The sequence below is a fragment of the Dunckerocampus dactyliophorus genome, chromosome 16, assembly GCF_027744805.1.
Source record: "Dunckerocampus dactyliophorus isolate RoL2022-P2 chromosome 16, RoL_Ddac_1.1, whole genome shotgun sequence".
NCBI lineage: Eukaryota > Metazoa > Chordata > Actinopteri > Syngnathiformes > Syngnathidae > Dunckerocampus > Dunckerocampus dactyliophorus.
Window position 1 is genome coordinate 19,740,285 of NC_072834.1, and position 16,768 is coordinate 19,757,052.

General features: G+C 41.7%; 1 protein-coding gene across 5 annotated transcripts; it reads right to left on the reverse strand.

Moving 5' to 3' along the window:
* Positions 1 to 574: 574 nt before the first annotated feature.
* Positions 575 to 13,471, reverse strand: rskrb (ribosomal protein S6 kinase related b). 5 transcript variants are annotated; one of them, XM_054755008.1, is made up of 13 exons: positions 13,245 to 13,471; positions 12,408 to 12,698; positions 12,248 to 12,331; positions 9,305 to 9,373; positions 8,829 to 8,898; positions 7,328 to 7,435; positions 7,202 to 7,242; positions 5,513 to 5,540; positions 5,194 to 5,283; positions 5,029 to 5,117; positions 3,209 to 3,319; positions 3,019 to 3,132; positions 575 to 2,946 (listed from the first exon to the last, which is right to left on the reverse strand). In XM_054755008.1, the coding sequence occupies exons 1-13, from the start codon at positions 13,266 to 13,268 to the stop codon at positions 2,731 to 2,733; spliced, it is 1,335 nt and encodes a 444-aa protein (XP_054610983.1). In that variant the 5' UTR covers positions 13,269 to 13,471; the 3' UTR covers positions 575 to 2,730. The 5 variants fall into 5 exon arrangements, with proteins under 5 accessions (XP_054610983.1, XP_054610982.1, XP_054610986.1 ...); XM_054755007.1 differs by having other exon boundaries at positions 5,188 to 5,283; XM_054755011.1 differs by lacking the exon at positions 13,245 to 13,471 and adding an exon at positions 13,106 to 13,218 and having other exon boundaries at positions 5,188 to 5,283.
* Between the last annotated feature and the right edge of the window lie 3,297 nt (positions 13,472 to 16,768).

Sequence of the window (16,768 nt, forward strand, 5' to 3'; positions counted from 1 at the left end):
GCCTGTTTATTCATGAATAGCAGGCACATTTTTCTTCACAACCACACAAAAGCATTATTCTTTACTTACCTTTTATCACCTATTTTTCTTTCCATTCTTCCACTATGACAGCAACGTTTGACAAAATGAAAACAATAAGCAGCCACTGGTGTTGTAAATAAAACACTTTTGGAGCCTTTTAATATGAGGATATTTTCAACAAAAAAAACATACATACATGTCGACCTTTTTTTTTTAAAATGAGGAAAAATGTTCATAAAATAAGGGAAATTCCTAGTAGCAGAGTAGACAGACCCCTGATGTGCAAACGTTTTCCACGTAAGGATGTGTAGACAAAAATTAAAGGATGCAAGGACTGACTACTTTCATATTCATGAAGAGCCAAAACTTTGGACACTTCCTGCTAACATCTCACCAACATGGAGTTAATCTGTATGAATAAACACTGCACAATAATGTAATCTTGTGTCCTAACGTCCAAGTGTTAAGCAACAACCCGCGTCCTGTTTAGTCAGTCAACCTACATGTTGAAATGTTCCACAAAGTCGAGTCATGTAAGAAATCCCAAAAGCAGTGCAGGAAGATTTCAGCTTTAATGTTCCATCGGTGCTACGGGCAGATACAAAAATACAACATGACAGGTAACATCACATGGCAGCCAAAATACTCATAGAAATTGTATAAAGAGGATTTTTGTCTTCAATAAAGCAGCATCCTCATAACAAAACAAAGTCAGGATCACTGGTGAGGCATTCGGGTACATTGGGACATGTTGTTCTCTGATGACCAGGTAAGTGCATTAGAAAAAGCCCTGTGTGTACATCTATAGTGTGTAGGTCTATGTGCCAGTAAAGAAAACCTGCTGAATGCTCCCCTGAGTCGCTGGTGATAAAAGATGGACAAATAAAGGAGGATGTAGAAGATGTACACATTATTATTCGTATACAGGAAGAGAAGTAGTGGGTGCCTTTATAAACATTATATAAAATTATAAAGTAAACGTCTCAGTAAAGCAGTCAGCAAAACGGGGTTCTTGCAGAAGAACGACAAAAAATGAAGTATTGTTTTCGTCGAGAGTGACCTTTCTTTGTGTGTCCAAGTTGATAACTGTTGCCATTGTCACTGAAAAGAAGCACAATAGTGTTATCTTTCCTCTTCTTGCACAAGCCAGCAAACACATGAGGTATGGAAAGGTGCTGTTTTGGGGTGAAAAGGCAAACAAAGAAAAAGGTTGTGCTCAGTACAAAACAAAAATACAAGTAGATAAAAATAGTGCTTTGTCATAAATAAAGTCATCCCTTTTACACAACACCATGTCCTATGGTGGCCGACAGGGGCGAACGTGCAGCAACGTCCAAATGTTCCAAACACAGAAATAATCCAACACCAAAAACACACACACATGCCATAAAACACAGGATAATGCTGCAAATGAAAAATGCTGCAATCACATAAACACTGCTGGTATTCAGGCCACCAGGACTTTGGCCAGGCAACCAGGACGTTGGCCAGGCCACCGGGACGTTGGGCAGGCCACCAGAAAGTTGGCCAGGCTACCAGGACATTGGGCAGGCTACCACGAAGTTGGTCTTTGGCCAGGAAACCAGGATGTTGGCAAGGTCACAAGGAAGTTGGCCAGGCTACCAGGAAGTTGGCCAGGCAACCACGGCGTTGGCCAGGCTACCAGGAAGTTGGCCAGGCTGCCAGGAAGTTGGCCAGGCTACCAGGGTGTTAGCCAAGCAACCAGGACGTTGGCCAGGCAACCAGGAAGTTGTCCAGGCAACCAGGAAGCTGGCCTTTGGCCTGGCAACCAGGAAGCTGGCCTTTGGCCTGGCAACCAGGACATTGGCCAGGTCACAAGGACGTTGGCTAGGCTACCAGGACGTTGGCCAGGCTACCAGGACGTTAGCCATGCCACCAGAATGTTGGCCAGGCTACCAGGATGTTAGCCAGGCTACCAGGAAGTTAGCCAGGCTACCAGCGGAGCCCGACCTGAGATACCAGTCTTTCAATACATCAGCGGGATGACGAGAAGAAAGTTGTTGGAATTAAAAGGTACATGTTCTTTTTCTTTTAGATTATTATTATTTTTTGTAATAAATGATTTCTTATCGTATAATATTTTAAAAATTGTAATAATGTTTGGAATGCTTGGACGTTGCTGTGCATTTCCCTGTGTGGGGACCGTATGAGATACTGTATCTTCCGCTTCTCTGCTCAGTCCTAAAAAAACGCTTCAATATGGCGGCACAGAGCAGAAAGAAGGAATGTGGGATGTTAGTCATGCTGACATGTAGCCACCAAGCATCGTGACGCAACCAGGAAGTCTCCATCAGGTGAGACCGGCCCATTTAACAAGGGTGGCAAGGCTGGGTCCTCCAGAAGGGTTGGGACCCTGAATTGGGACACAGCCAAAGCCACAGAAGCGGTCAGGTCCAGTTCAGCTCACCTCGGTACGGTTTGGAAGTGTTAATCCTGATGTGTCTTGTGTGTTGAGGCATGAAGTCGCGGCAGTGTAAGGCGCCAACAAAGAAGAGGAAGGCCACACGGTAAACAGGGGACAACAATGGAGGCCATTTTTCTTCTTGACATGTGGCTTTAGCGTCGCCCTACCCTCATACTAGGTAGAGTACCAAAAAGTGTTGTTTTGGTCCCCTTCACGTCCTCTTTCAATAAAAACTTTAAAAAAATTGGTACCATACCAAAGTGAGCTGATCCGTCCTGCTTACATCACACAAACACCTCCCTGCGTGGACCTTGTTGCTGAGCACACTGCAATGATAGCGCTGCTTGAATTTGTACGTCCTGGTCCGGATGCGCGTCAGGTGTGCACGGCGGGCTGAGCAGCGAGTCGTAATCGAAGCCTTTGAGCGGCTGCAGTGACAGAGTCAGGCCTCTGCGAGCTTTGGCTGCACGATCCGGTCGCTCCCTCAGCTCCAGAATCACCTGCACAAACAGAGAAGGAACATTTTCACGGGAAAATCCCTCGCCAAAACGTTCACGCTCACGTTCAGTTACCTCCACGGGGTGGCGCTGCAGCAGGCTTTGGTCAAAACTCAGCCCGCGGAAGAAGGTTTGGCGCTGGAAGCGATCCAGGGTCCGAAGTCGGCGGGCGGGCGTTTTGCACAGCAGCTAGAAGCAGAAAGATGTGTTATCATGCCACGAGCCGCAGTGAGGCAATATTAGCATCATATTGTTTGTAGAGCACCTCAGTGATGAGCATGGCCAAAGGGGGGCTCAGGCTGAGGGGCATCTCGTAGGGGAAGGACCTCACCCTCCTCAGCATTCCACAGTGGTCCGGTTCTGGAGGCACGGGGAACTGAAGAGAGAATGGATTAATCATCCAGATTATCATCCTTTTTTTATTACTCTAAATGCCTGTGATAGCTACAAGGGGGGGGCTCCTGATCCTCGCACATTTGAAATTTAGCATTTGCAACCCTGCAAATTTGTGGATTTATGGTAAAAAAAAATTCATGAATAATAATAAAAATAATCATTATTTTTAAAAATAATATTACATTTATAATGTAATGTAATGTAATATAATGTAATATACAGTAATATAATATATCATATCATGTAATATAATGTAATAATATAAAAAAAAAATTACTTTTTAAAAATTTCGTTTTTTTCCTCAGCAAAAAGACCTAAGTCACTAATATTTTATTTACAAAATATGCGGTAATTAAGGTAAACTGAAGTCTTGGGGCCATCTGCGGCCCGAGGTTGTTTTTTATGGGTCCACGTCACACATTGTAAAAATATAACTTAACAGGAAAACTAAACAAAATAACAAAACAACACCAAAAATGGGAAAAAAAAATCGTCAGTATTTTTTTTTTTTACAAGAACATAGTCAAATGTTGAGAGAAAAAATTTGTTATCTCATAAGAAAAAGTCGTAATATTATGAGGAAAAATAATGTCATTTTAGTTACGTAAAGTTGAAATGTTCAATAAAAAGGCATTTTTTAGAGTTGTAATATTATGAGAAACAAACAAACCAACAAATACAGTGAAGTTGTCATTTTTGAAAAATTAGGTTTCAGAAAAAGTTATAATGTTATGAGAATAAAGTCCAAATATTATAGCGCAGTAGTCCTAACTATGAGAAAAAAATTTACAAGAACATAAAAAAACCAATAAATAAATAGTTGAAAAAAAAACGAAGAGTTGTAATTTTACAAGAATAAAGTCAAAATATTAGAAAAAAGTTATCTAATTAGAACAAAAATATTACTAATTTTATGAGAATAAACTCATAATTGTATGAGGAAAATGAACGTTATTTTAGGAGCATAGAGTTAAAATATTAAAGAGAAAATATGTTTTTTCCCCAAAAGTCTTAATATTGTGAATAAAAAAATACAATCAAAATATTGAGAGAAAAAAAGTTGTAATCTAATGAGAAACAAATCAGAATTTTACAAAAACAACACCACAATATATGTGGAAAAACGATGTAATCTTAGTTGCATAGAGTAGAAATATTAAAGAAAGACGCCATTTTTTAAAGTTATAATATTATGAAGAACAAAATAAAGTTGTCATTTTTGGAAAATTAGGTTGGGGAAAAATAAAGGCAACATATTATGGGAATAAAGTCATAATATTCTGAGAAGACAATTTACAAAGATTATTGAAGAAGAAAGTAGAAATATTTGGGGGAAAAAAACACCAGCATAAATGGGATAAAAACAGCAAAGAGTGAAGTTGATACTAATTATGGGCTTTTTCCTTTAAATGGGGGAGGGTTGTGGAGCTGAATCTAATCTAATAATTACAACAGTCCCTTTTGGTGCCAATTTTGATTCAAAATCAGAGAACATCAAACTAGCAGCCGTGTGTTAAAAATAGATATTTTTATGGGCTTGTCAATTACTCTGTGATTTTCATCATTTGCTGGATTTACCCTATTTTCATGATAGCTGTGTGTTGCTATCATATGCTGTTATGCAGCGCTGCGTTATCATTCTCGGTTGTTGTGAGTCTGGACCTGCTGTGTCATGCAACAAGGCGTCACCTTGCCGGTAGCCAGTGAGAAGAGGAGGATTCCCAGTGACCACCAATCAGCCGCGTGGTTGTAAGGGCCGCCACTCAGCACCTCGGGGGCTGCAGAGCACACAGAGCATGCTCACAGCAATGCACTCATCTTACATTTCATCAAATCAAACATTCATACCCTCACCCATGTATTGGATGGTGCCACAAATGGTAAAAGCTCGTCCTCCTCGCTCCAGGCGACGGGACAGACCAAAGTCAGCCAGGCGGAGGTGACCTGGAACGCATCATTATAATTTTCATATTATTCTTCTTTCTGATACAGGTGATCAGATTACAGCATTCTCCTTCAAATATTTATACATTCTCTCCCCTATCTCCGCCATTTACACCCATGAGTGTTGAGTGGAATGATGTGCACTGTTGCCAGGAGGTCTTCTGGAAGGTTCTGGACCTTCTCAAAGCAGCACTCTGCTGCCCTCTGTTGGGGAAATGAGTTCACTCACCATCATCTGTCAGCAGGATATTCTCCATCTGGAAGAAAGACCAGGACATGAGACATGGTCACATGTAAAATTACCTTCAGAGGAAACTTTCCAGACTAAAGTCCCTTATAATTATAGCCAAAGCTATTATAGCTTTGTTTAGCTAAAACACAAAGAGGGCGGGGCTCAATTGGCAGCGAGGCGCAAAAAACAACCCCCCCCCCCAAAAAAAATCAATATAATTATATTAAAACTATTATATTACATTTGATTAAAATTCAATACAAATATATTTTATTATATTTTCTGATTATATATTATATCACAATTATTTGTTTATTACAATTAAAATGATAATAAAACCAGTTGTGTGAAAAAGTGTTCTTTCCTGATGTCTTCGTTTGTTTGTCACACTTAAATGTTTCAGATCATCAAAAAATGTGAATTATTAGTCAGTGACAACACAACTGTACACAAAATGCAGTTTTTAAATTAAACTTTTTATTATTAAGGGAGAAAAAATCCAAACCTACATGTCCCTGTGTGAAAAAGTGATTGGCCCCCCTGTTAAAAACATAACTTAACTGAGATTAATTGAAATCTATCAGCAATTTCTAAAGCTTTTGGACTCCAGCAAACCACAGTGAGAGCCATTATCCACAAATGGTGAAAACATGAAACGGTGGTGAAACTTTCTAACAAAAATGACCCCAAGAGCGCAGCCACGACTCATCCAAAAGGTCACATAAGACCCCACAACAACATCCAAAAAAATGCAGGCCTTACCTGCCTCAGTTAAGGTCAGTGTTCATGACTCCACCATAAGAAAGACACTGGGCAAAAACGGCCTGCATGGCAGAGTTCCAAGACTAAAACCACTGCTGAACAAAAACAACGTTAAGGGTCGCCTCAATTTGACCAGAAAACATCTTGATGATCCCCAAGACCTTTGGGAAAATGCTCTGTGGTACAACGAGGCAAAAGTTGAACTTTTTGGAAGGTGTGTGTCTCATTACATCTGGCATAAAAGTAACGATGCATTTCAGAAAAAGAACATCATACCAACAGTAAAATGTGGTGGTGGTAGTGTGATGGTTTGGGGCTGTTTTGCTGCTTCAGGACCTGGAAGACTTGCTGTGATAAATGGAACCATGAATTCTGCTGTCCAGCAAAAAATCCTGAAGGAGAATGTCCGGCCATCTATTTGTGACCAATTTGGGTTCTGCAGCAGGACAATGATCCAAAACACACCAGCAAGTCCACCGCTGAATGGCTGAAGAAAAAACAAATGAAGACTTTGGAGTGGCCTAGTCCAAGTCCTGACCTGAATCCTATTGAGATGCAGTGGCATGACCTTAAAACGGCGCTTTATGCTGGAAAACCCTCCAATGTGGCTGAATGACAACAATTCTGCCAAAATTCCTCCACAGCGCTGTAAGAGACTCATTGCAAGTTATCACAAACACTTGATTGCAGTTGTTGCTGCTAAGGGTGGCCCAACCAGTTATTAGGTTTAGGGGGCAATCACTTTTTCCACACAGGGACATGTAGGTGTGGATTTTTTTCCCCCTTAATAATAAAACGGTTCATTTCATTTTTTCTGTATTTATTTTCATTTGTTCACCATGTAAACATTATTTCATGAATGACTACCAATGGTAAAACAATGCCGCATGAATGAGTACACGTGGCACTAGAATGTTGTCCTACCTTCACATCTCTGTGGATGATTCCAAAGTCGTGAAGAAACCCTGCAAGAAAATAAAGCTCTTGCACCGTGTCTCTGTCTCTCATATAAGTACTCCCAGCAGAGGCGTCGGTGAGTGCGTTCCTCACCTAGCGCACAGCCCAGCTCGGCCGCAAACACTCGCACCGTGTCCTCTGCAAAGTGTCCAATCATCTGCCAGTAGGTGTACAGGTCCCCGGTGCCGCAGTAGTCGCACACTACGGGAGAGGACAAGAAGAAAAGGATGCTACTAGGGCGGATGCAGGCCTCCTGTGGTGACGCTCCATGTTGTGTGCGTCGTTCATGTCATGTGATTGCCTCAGTTCAGCACAACAGTGGAGGGATAAAGGCGGGGGTGCGCTCGTTTTGTAACGTCCCACAGGGGCCAGTGTGTGCTCTTTTCACAGAGGGGAGGGGCAGAGGGCAAAACAAACTAGGTCACACTTTGTGAGTCACTGGATGATTCGGGGTGAGGAGGAAGAGCAGGAGCGTTGAAGCAGTGAAAGAATTGAGAGGAATGTTTGCAGGCTTGGAAGCGGGAGCATGTACAGTCGTCCCTCGCCACTTCGCGTCTTCCAATTTCGCGCATTCACTCGATCACATTTTTTCTAAACAATGTTAATTGACAAATCATGGTGTTTTGTGGTTGAATACGACCTATTATTAGTCCCAAAAAACATATCTTTTGCCTAAATTAAGCATTTTCAAGCATATGAATGGCTAAATCTGGGGTGTCCAAAGTGCGGCCTGCTGATGTTTTTTAGGCGGCACATTCTAAAAATATAATTGACCAAGAAATCTAAAAACAACACTGCAAACATGGAAAAATCAGCAGCAATTTTACAAGAATAAAGTCGAAATGTTAAAAGAAAAGAGTTGTAGTCTAACATGAAAAAGTCTGAATTTTAGGAAAAATAACATAATATTATGAGGAAAAACAATGTCATTTTAGTAGCATTAAGTTGAATTATTCAAGAAAAAAGACATTTTTATGTAAGTCGTGATAATATTATGAGAAACAAACAAAACAACAACTAAAGTTGTAATTTGTAGAAAAGTAGGTTGCAGAAAAAGTTATAATGTTACGAGAATAAACTCAAAGTATTACGGGAAGTTTTATCCTTTCGTTTTTCACTATGTGGCCCTCGCTCGAAAAACCTTTGGACACCGCTGGGCTAAAGGAAGTAAAATACAAATATAAGGCATTGAAAGACACGTTATGTAGTGTTCTACACTGTTACACTGATCAGACAATAACCACCACAGGAAGTACTGTGTGTTACAACACACTCTCTCAATGCTAACGTGTGTGAGTCTATATTGTGTCTTATTTTCTCTTACTATGTGTACTATATTGGGTAATAAGAGAGTAAATGTGTCTAGAGGGCTCTGATTAAGTTTAAAAAGTGTACTTAGAAGGTGGTAAACAGGTTTTTCATGCTCTAACTGCCTAAATATTCCATTTAAAAAGAAGGAATCCTACTTGCAGAAATTCACGTATCATGGTCGGTTCTGGACCCAGTTAACCGCCATAAACGAGGGATTACTGTATAGTGAAGGGGGCGGGGGTGGGGCTGGCGGCTGGGGTTGGGGGTCTCCGTCGTGACTCACTAATGTAGAGGTGGCGCTGTGTCTGCCAACAGTCCTGGAGGTCATGGACAAATGGGTGATGAATCTGACGCTGCGGGCAAATTCAATTCATTCAATTAAAAAAAAAAAAAAAAAAAAAAAAAAAAAAACACCAACAAAAAAAAAAAAGTCCAATTAACACCTCTATTAAATTAACCGCTCAGTTGCTGGCATTAACAGCTGTGGCTGTAGACAACCTCCTGATGTAGTTTCTATTAACAACACAAGATGGCAGTAGCTGCATTTGAAGTGCCACGGGTGGTCAGCATCCAGCAGCTTGAAGTAGCTCTGCATGCTTTTTAATCAATGACCAACAAAGAGAGCTGTGGTTTTCCTTTACGCTTTCTCAGGCACTCCCAATTATTATTAAAGTGAAAAAAATGAGTTTGTTATATAGAGTCGTCACATTTGTGGAACACGGTGTACATCTTGTTAGAGTGTGGTTGAGGCCAACACACCTGAACTATGACCTCCTCTTTGGACTGCTCCAAGACGCCCAGTCTGAGGATCTCAGATTTCGGTATCACCTGTCGGCCAAGCAGCACAATGACATCATGAGCTCGCCCTTCATCATTCATGTGCTACTAACAGTGGTGAACTTTGGTATTTTGGAAAGCAACACATTTCGATGCTAACAAGTTACTGTATAAACAGTCGTCCCTCGCTCCATCACGGTTCCAACATCGCTCCTTCACTCTTACGCGGGCTTTCAAAAATTAATTCATGAATGATCGCTGTTTCGTGGTTGACTACAGCCTACTATGAGTCCAAAAAAATATATATTTAAGCAAATACGACATATTCTTGGACTAAATTAAGCACAAATACAGTTTAAGGCAACACAAGACGTTGAGGAACTGTGCACACTGGCCACTAGGTGTCACTAGTAACACGCACCAGACGATCGCCGACAGGATTTTATTATTTTGTAATTATTTATCTCACAACAGGCACAATAAAAACATAATAATAATAATAATAGTCATCATCATCATTATCATAATAAGATGGACTGCAGCTAACTCTGACTCTGAATCCCTGATGTCACTTCTGTCCGCACGTCCGGAAGATATTTATTGAAACACACGAGCGTGAGTCTTATTTATGTCTTTAATGGCTTATTTCCTCTGATTATGTCTACTATATTGAGTAATTGGGGTGTAAAGGTTACTATAGGGGTGTTATTTCATGTCTACAGGGCTCTAATAATGTTACAAATCTGATTTAGAAAGTCATATACAGGTTTCCTATGCTCCATTCATCCATCCATTTTCTATGCCTCTTATCCTCATTAGGGCCGCGGGGGTATGCTGGAGCCTATCCCAGCTGCCTTTGGGCGAGAGGCGGGGTACACCTGGACTGTTCGCCAGCCAATCGCAGAGCACATATAGACAAACACATTCATACCAATGGACAATTTAGAGCCTCCAATTAACCTGTTTTTTTGGAATGTAGGAGGAAACTGGAGTACCCGGAGAAAACCCACGCACGCACGGGGAGAACATGCAAACGCCACACAGAGATGCCTAACGGAGATTCGAAAACCAGGTCTTCCCGATCTCCTGACTGTGTGGCCAACATGCTAACCATGCCGCCCTGGTTTTCTATTTCTATCAGTTTATTAATATTGAATCCTACTTCGCAGAAAATAATTAACCGCAGCCGTGTCTGGGACCAATTAACCGCCATTAATGAGGGATTACTATATTTATAGGTGAAAAAGCCTATTATTATATCAACATTTCTCTTTTTTCCCCAATTTAATCTTTGTAATCTTTGGAATTTTCTTCTTGTAACATTATGACTTTATTCCCATATTATAACCTCAATTTCCAAAGACTACAACTTTATTTTGTGTTGTTTGTTTCTCATAAAATTACAACTTTTAAACTTTTTTGTTTAATATTTCAACTTCACGTTACTAAAATGTTTATTCTCGTAAAATTGTGACTTTTTTGTCATTAGAACAGTGGTCCCCAACCCCCGGGACGTGGGTCATTTGGTACCGGGCCGCACAGAAAGAAAAAATAATTTCCATTATTTCATTTTTTTATGTTTTATTTTGAAAAGTGGCCAGATTCTCTCTGTTACATCCGTCTCACGCATGTCCATTGTGCGTGTGCTAACTTTATCTCATGCTGCACAGATAGACTACTACTGTATTTTTACCATTTTTCTTTCACCTCATATTTGGTGTCAAATGCTGATACTATGTGGGAATGCATAAAGGTAAGTTTTGATGACTTATTGAGTGCTAATGTGCACATTTGTCTCAAGTTCATTCATGCTAGCGCACTGCCTTTTAGCACACACGTCAAACAGCCATGTAATAATCTCTCTGGAAAAACTTGGCTGGAACTTGAACTGGTGGATGGTGGGTCGGCATTCATTTTGTGCTTTTAATTTGATGTTATTCATGTCTTAGTTTTACACAATACATAATAAATAAGATAAATTAGATCGCTATAATGTACGAACGAACCCCCCCGGTCTGCGGGAATTTGTGGGAACACAAGCCGGTCCGTGGGTCAAAAAAGGTTGGGTTGCATTAGGGCACGACTTTTGTCTTGTAATATTTTGACTTTATTCTCACAAAATCACATTTAATATCAAATTTCTGCTGTTGTGTTTTTTAACTAAACAAATATTTCAACTTTCCTCTTAAATAATCTTTGTACATTTTCTTCTTGTAATGTTTTGACTTTATTCCCATAATATTATAACCCAACCTCATTTTCCAAAAATGACAACTTTATTTCGTTTTGGTTGTTTCTGATAATATTACGACTTTTACATTTTTTTTATTTTTTCTTTAATGTTTCAAGTCAATGCTACTAAAATGACATTATTCTTCCTCATAATAGTGCGCGTTTATTCTGGTAAAATTGCGACTTTTTTTTCATTAGAACACAACTTTATTCTTGTAAAGTCACAGCTGTTTTTTCCATTTCTGCTGTTGTTTTTAAATTTTTTGTAACTATTTACACTTTTTTCTTGTACATTTCTTCTTGTAGTTATGAATTTGCTCCCACAATATTTTGACTTTATTGTCATAACATTATAACTTTATTATAATGTTTATTATATTATTTCTGCAACCTGCTTTTAAAAAAAATTACGACTTTATTTATTGTTGTTTGTTTTTCACCATATTACGACTTAAAAAAATAGGTTCTTTGTTCTTTAAAATTGCAACTTTGTCCTCCTAAAATGATGGTATTTTTCTAAAAGTTTTAGTTTTTTCTCTTAATATTTTGACTTTAATTCTTGTCAAATATTTTTCAATTTTTGCTGTTTTGCAACTTTGCTAGTTAAATTATGTTTTTAGAATGTGCCGTGTGCCGCAAATGGCCGTCCTTGGATTAAGACTATTTCCATGCAGTATGGCATGTGAGACCCACCTTGACAGCATACGTCTTTTGTTTGGTTTTGTCCTTCACCTTCAGAATGGGTCCAAAAGAACCTTTGGCGATGTAACCCAACACCTGACAGAGTGAGGAACGGTGAGGAGGAGGAGGTGGAACACCAGCCAAGAATGTGAGGTGAGAGGTACCTGAATACCTGAAAGTGTTCCTGTCCAGGCACAGCCCTGTGGGGGAACTCGGGCAGGAACATGGCGACGAATCCCGGCAGGCTCCACTCAGCCCGCAGTTTGTCCGGGCCGACCCCGGCCAACCTCAGCACGTGCTCGGGGATGTCGGGCGCCTTGGCTTGAAGCATTCGCCGTCGACCTAGGCGCAGGGCGGGTGGGGCCAGGCGGCAGATGGTGGCGGGGAGTGACAGACCCACGCTGGACAGGAAGCCACGCCATCCCGACGGCAGGTGTTCGTCCTCCCGAGCGTCAGCGGGCCGCTGGTGGAGATTAATTTTTAGTCATTTCATTAGGTGCAAGAGCTGTATCAAACCTTGTTTTGATTGGAGGTATCACTCAGGTATCACACATGTTTATTGTTGCGGTTTAAGCAGCTCACAGTATGACGTAAAGCACACTACTGTACTTAATAAAGAGGTCAGTTAATATATATATATATATATATATATATAGTATATGTGTGTGTGTGCATAATATAAGCGTCCTTTACATGCCTGGAGGCCACACAACAGATGTGCTGCAACAACATGTGTGTAACGGACCGTGGTGGATGACATTATTACGCCTCTTATAGTCACATAGCAGAAACTATTGCTATTAATGGCACTTCCGTGAGGAAGAAGGACAGATTCTGATTGGCTGATCGATGCCAGTACCGGAAACATACCTTCAAAGTAGTAGACAGCACTTTTCTACCAAGATGGAACACGTTAACAGGTACTTATGATGATAAAGACGTACCGAAAGCCACTAAAGGTGCCACACACCCGCGAAGACCTTCCCCAAATGTCCCCTCCGCAATTTACCTTCTTGCTGCCGTCGGCCCCCATCTGCGTGACAGGACACGCGCCTCATCCGTACACCGCGTCGCGCGCTTCCAGAACCTTCTCCAGGCGACGTAAAGTTACGTAAGGCTCGCCGAGGTCCAAACGTCACTTCATAGCGCTAATCCACTCCCAACAGCGCGATCGGCTACAATATAGGATGGATGCGGCGACATTAAAAAAACAGGTTAATCCCGGGTGCGCGTGACGTCACCACACAGCCGCCCACATTGTCGCCAGCCAATGGGAGTGCAGATGTTGGGGGTCCTGTTTTAAACCCCGCCTACCGCGGTTCCAAATTAGGACAGCGGATGTGAACGCTTCACAGTTTAAGTGTCGATTTCTATTAACTCCACAACGATTTCAAATCCTACAGGGATACATTATTGACAAGAACGCTGCAAATAATGCATGCTTTTCGGATGAAAGCCAGCCTTACGTGACTTTTCGAAGGATTTCTCTGCTTCTAAAAATAAACCAATACATGAATAATTCCCGCTGCCTCAATGCGAACAATGAGAAAAAGCCCGAAGGCTTCAAACAGAATGAGACGCGAAAACATTGGTGTCGAAAGTGCGGCCTGGGGCCATTCAAGGCTCTCGACTGTTTTATCAGCCCGCTGCACATTCTAAAAATATAATTTAACAAGAAAACTAAACATATATTTAATCAGCAGTAATTTTACAAGAATAAAGGTAATATGTTAAGTGAAAAAACTTGTAATCCATCAAGAAATAGTCGGAATTTCCCGAGAATTACATAGTATGAGAAAAATTTTAGTAACCTATCATGGGTGTCACATGCTCTCGCGAGCTCATTCACAATAAAGGCTCGTGGCACTTGGCCTAGGACGATAATAAATTAATTTATCACACAGTAAAGGAAAAGTAACTTGATAATATTGCCAGCCTCATTATATTGCCATGTGCATGCGTGCATGTTTTCTTCATCTCTCTCCTCATTGAGGAGTAATGGTGAGAACTACTTGACAGTAAAATACGAGCACTTATGTCTTAAATGGTTTATTTTTTGTTATGTCAACTATAAAGTAATGAGTGTAAAGGTGACTCAAGTGGTGTTATTTCATGTCTAGAGGACTCTAATAATGTTAAAAAGGGTATTTAGAAGGTCAAACGGTACCAAAATATTATTCTAATATTTATGAATAAGGAATCCACTTGGCAGAAATTCATTTATCACGGAGTGGGTGTGTCACAAGATGTCACGAGATTAAAACAAGATTTCTCGCTCAGAAAAAAACTGTCACGTGGGCCCTAGGCCTGGGACGATAATAAATACATAAATAAAATCACACAATTCATGAAAATGAAGTCAATTTTGCAAGCCTCAATATACTGCCATGTGTCTGTTTCCCTCATCTCTTGCTCCAAACAGGCAGAAAGAGGTTTCACTCTGTGCATTGGTTTCAGCACCTTGACGTGTTTGTTCCATAGAGCAACAGCATGAACAGAGTGAGCCCTTTTGTTAGTCATACAGTTTCTTGGTTGCAGTGGGGCTGCGAGCATACACACAGAGTGTAATGTAGTGGCACATAAATTAGTAGATTGCAATATTTGCATATAGTTTCTATTTTTTCATTGAACTTTTCTTAAAAGTAATGTTAAAATCTCATCTTGTTCTCATTGACCCAATCTCGTGTATGAGCTCGTCTCCTGAGTATCTCATGATATTACAGTATATACCTGAAATCTATAGAAAAAGACATTTAAAAAAAATTTGTAACATGAGAATTAAAACAAATATATTTTTTGGAAAATTAGGTTAGGAAAAAAACTAATATCGTGAAAAAAAAGCCAACATATGAAATTAAGTCAGAATTGGGAGAAAAAAAAAGTTCACAAGAAGACAGTGACTTTCAGCATTTACTGGGGCGGTTTGCATCTGAGTGTGAAGCTTCTGGGATGAGACTCAGCCCCTCCTAATCCAAGGCCATGGTTCTCAGTCGGAAAAGGGTGGATTGCTCCCTCTGGGTTAGGAGGTCCTGCCCCAGGTGGAGGAGCTCAAGTACTGTATCTTGGGGTCTTGTTCACGAGTGAGGGAAGGTTGCAGCGTGAGGTCAATAGGCGGATCGCTGCAGCGTCTGCAGTAATGCAGTCGGCGTACCGGACTGTCATGGTGAAGAGAGTTGAGCGGGAAGGCAAAGCTCTCAATTTACCAGTTGATCTACGTCCCCACCCTCACCTATGGTCATGAGCGAAAGAACGAGATCGTGAATACAAGCGGCTGAAATTAGTGTTCTCCGTAGGGTGGTTGGACTCACCCTAAGAGGTAAGGGTGAGGAGCTCAGTCATCCGGGAGTCGTTCAGAGTATAGCTGCTGCTCCTTCACATGGAGGAGCCAGTTGAGGTGGCTCGGGCCCAGGGCAGACCTAGGACACGCTGGAGGGATTATGTCTCACAGCTGGCCTGGGAACGTCTTGGTATCCTCCCGGTGGAGCTGGCGGGGACTGGGAAATCTGGGCTTCCCTACCGAGACTGCTGCCCCCGTGACCCAGACCCGGATGAAAATATGACAGTGTCAACTCTGCTTTCTTGGCAGGGTCCTTGAGGGTGCATGGGAGTTTGCTGTCAGAGTTTGGTCCACATTGCAATAAGTCAGACTCGTTTTCAGTGAGGGTTGGGCTCTGCCAGGGCTGCATTTTGTCACCAATTCTGTTCATTACTTTTATGTACAAAGTTTCTAGACACAGCCTAGAACAGAGTTTGGTTTGGTGGCTGCATCATTGGCTATCTGCTTTTTGCAGATGATGTGGTCCTGCTGGCTTCATCGGGCCGTGACCTTCAACTCTCACTGGATCGTTTCGCAGCACCTGTGAAGCGGCTAGGATGACAATCAGCACCTCCAAGTCCGATTCCATGGTTCTCACCCAGAAAAGGGTGGGGTGCCATCTCCGGGTCGGGGACGAGATCCTGCCCCTAGTGGAGTTTAAGTATCTCAGCGTCTTGTTCATGAGTGTGGGAAGGATGGAACCAGAGATTGACAGGTGGATTGATGCGCTGGCTGCAGTGATGTGGTCTCTGCATCGGTCCATTGATGTACGTTCCTACTGTCACATATGGTCATGAGCTTTGGGTAGTGATCGAAAGGACAAGATCGCAGGTACAAGCAGCCGAAATGAATTTTCTCCGTAGGGTGGCTGGGCCCTCCCTTAGAGATAATGTGAGAAGCACTGTAATCAGGGAAAAATTTGGAGTACAACCGCTGTTCCTCCTCACTGAGAGGAGCCAGATGAGGTGGCTCGGGCATCTGGTCAGGATGCCTCCCGGACACCTCCCTGTGTGTGTGTGTGTGGTGGTGGTGGTGGTGGTGTTCTTCAGAGCATGTCTGACCGGTAGGAGGCCCCGGGGAAGACCCAGGACACATTGGAGAGACTATGTCCCTCAACTGGCCTGGGAACGCCTCAGGATCAGCTGGGAGGAGCTGGATGAAGTAGCCGGGGAGAGAAGACTGGGCTGCTGCCCCTACGACCCAACCTTGGATAAGCG

What these genes read in the sequence shown, in the direction of transcription:
- rskrb (XM_054755007.1), bottom strand. Translation starts at nt 13,268, where the DNA reads ATGGGGGCCGACGGCAGCAAGAAG. An exon ending in CGAGCTGGGCTGTGCGCTAG is followed by an intron (nt 7,243 to 7,327) that starts GTGAGGAACGCA and finishes ATTTTCTTGCAG; the next exon opens with GGTTTCTTCACGACTTTGGA. An exon ending in TCATCCACAGAGATGTGAAG is followed by an intron (nt 5,541 to 7,201) that starts GTAGGACAACAT and finishes TCTTTCTTCCAG; the next exon opens with ATGGAGAATATCCTGCTGAC.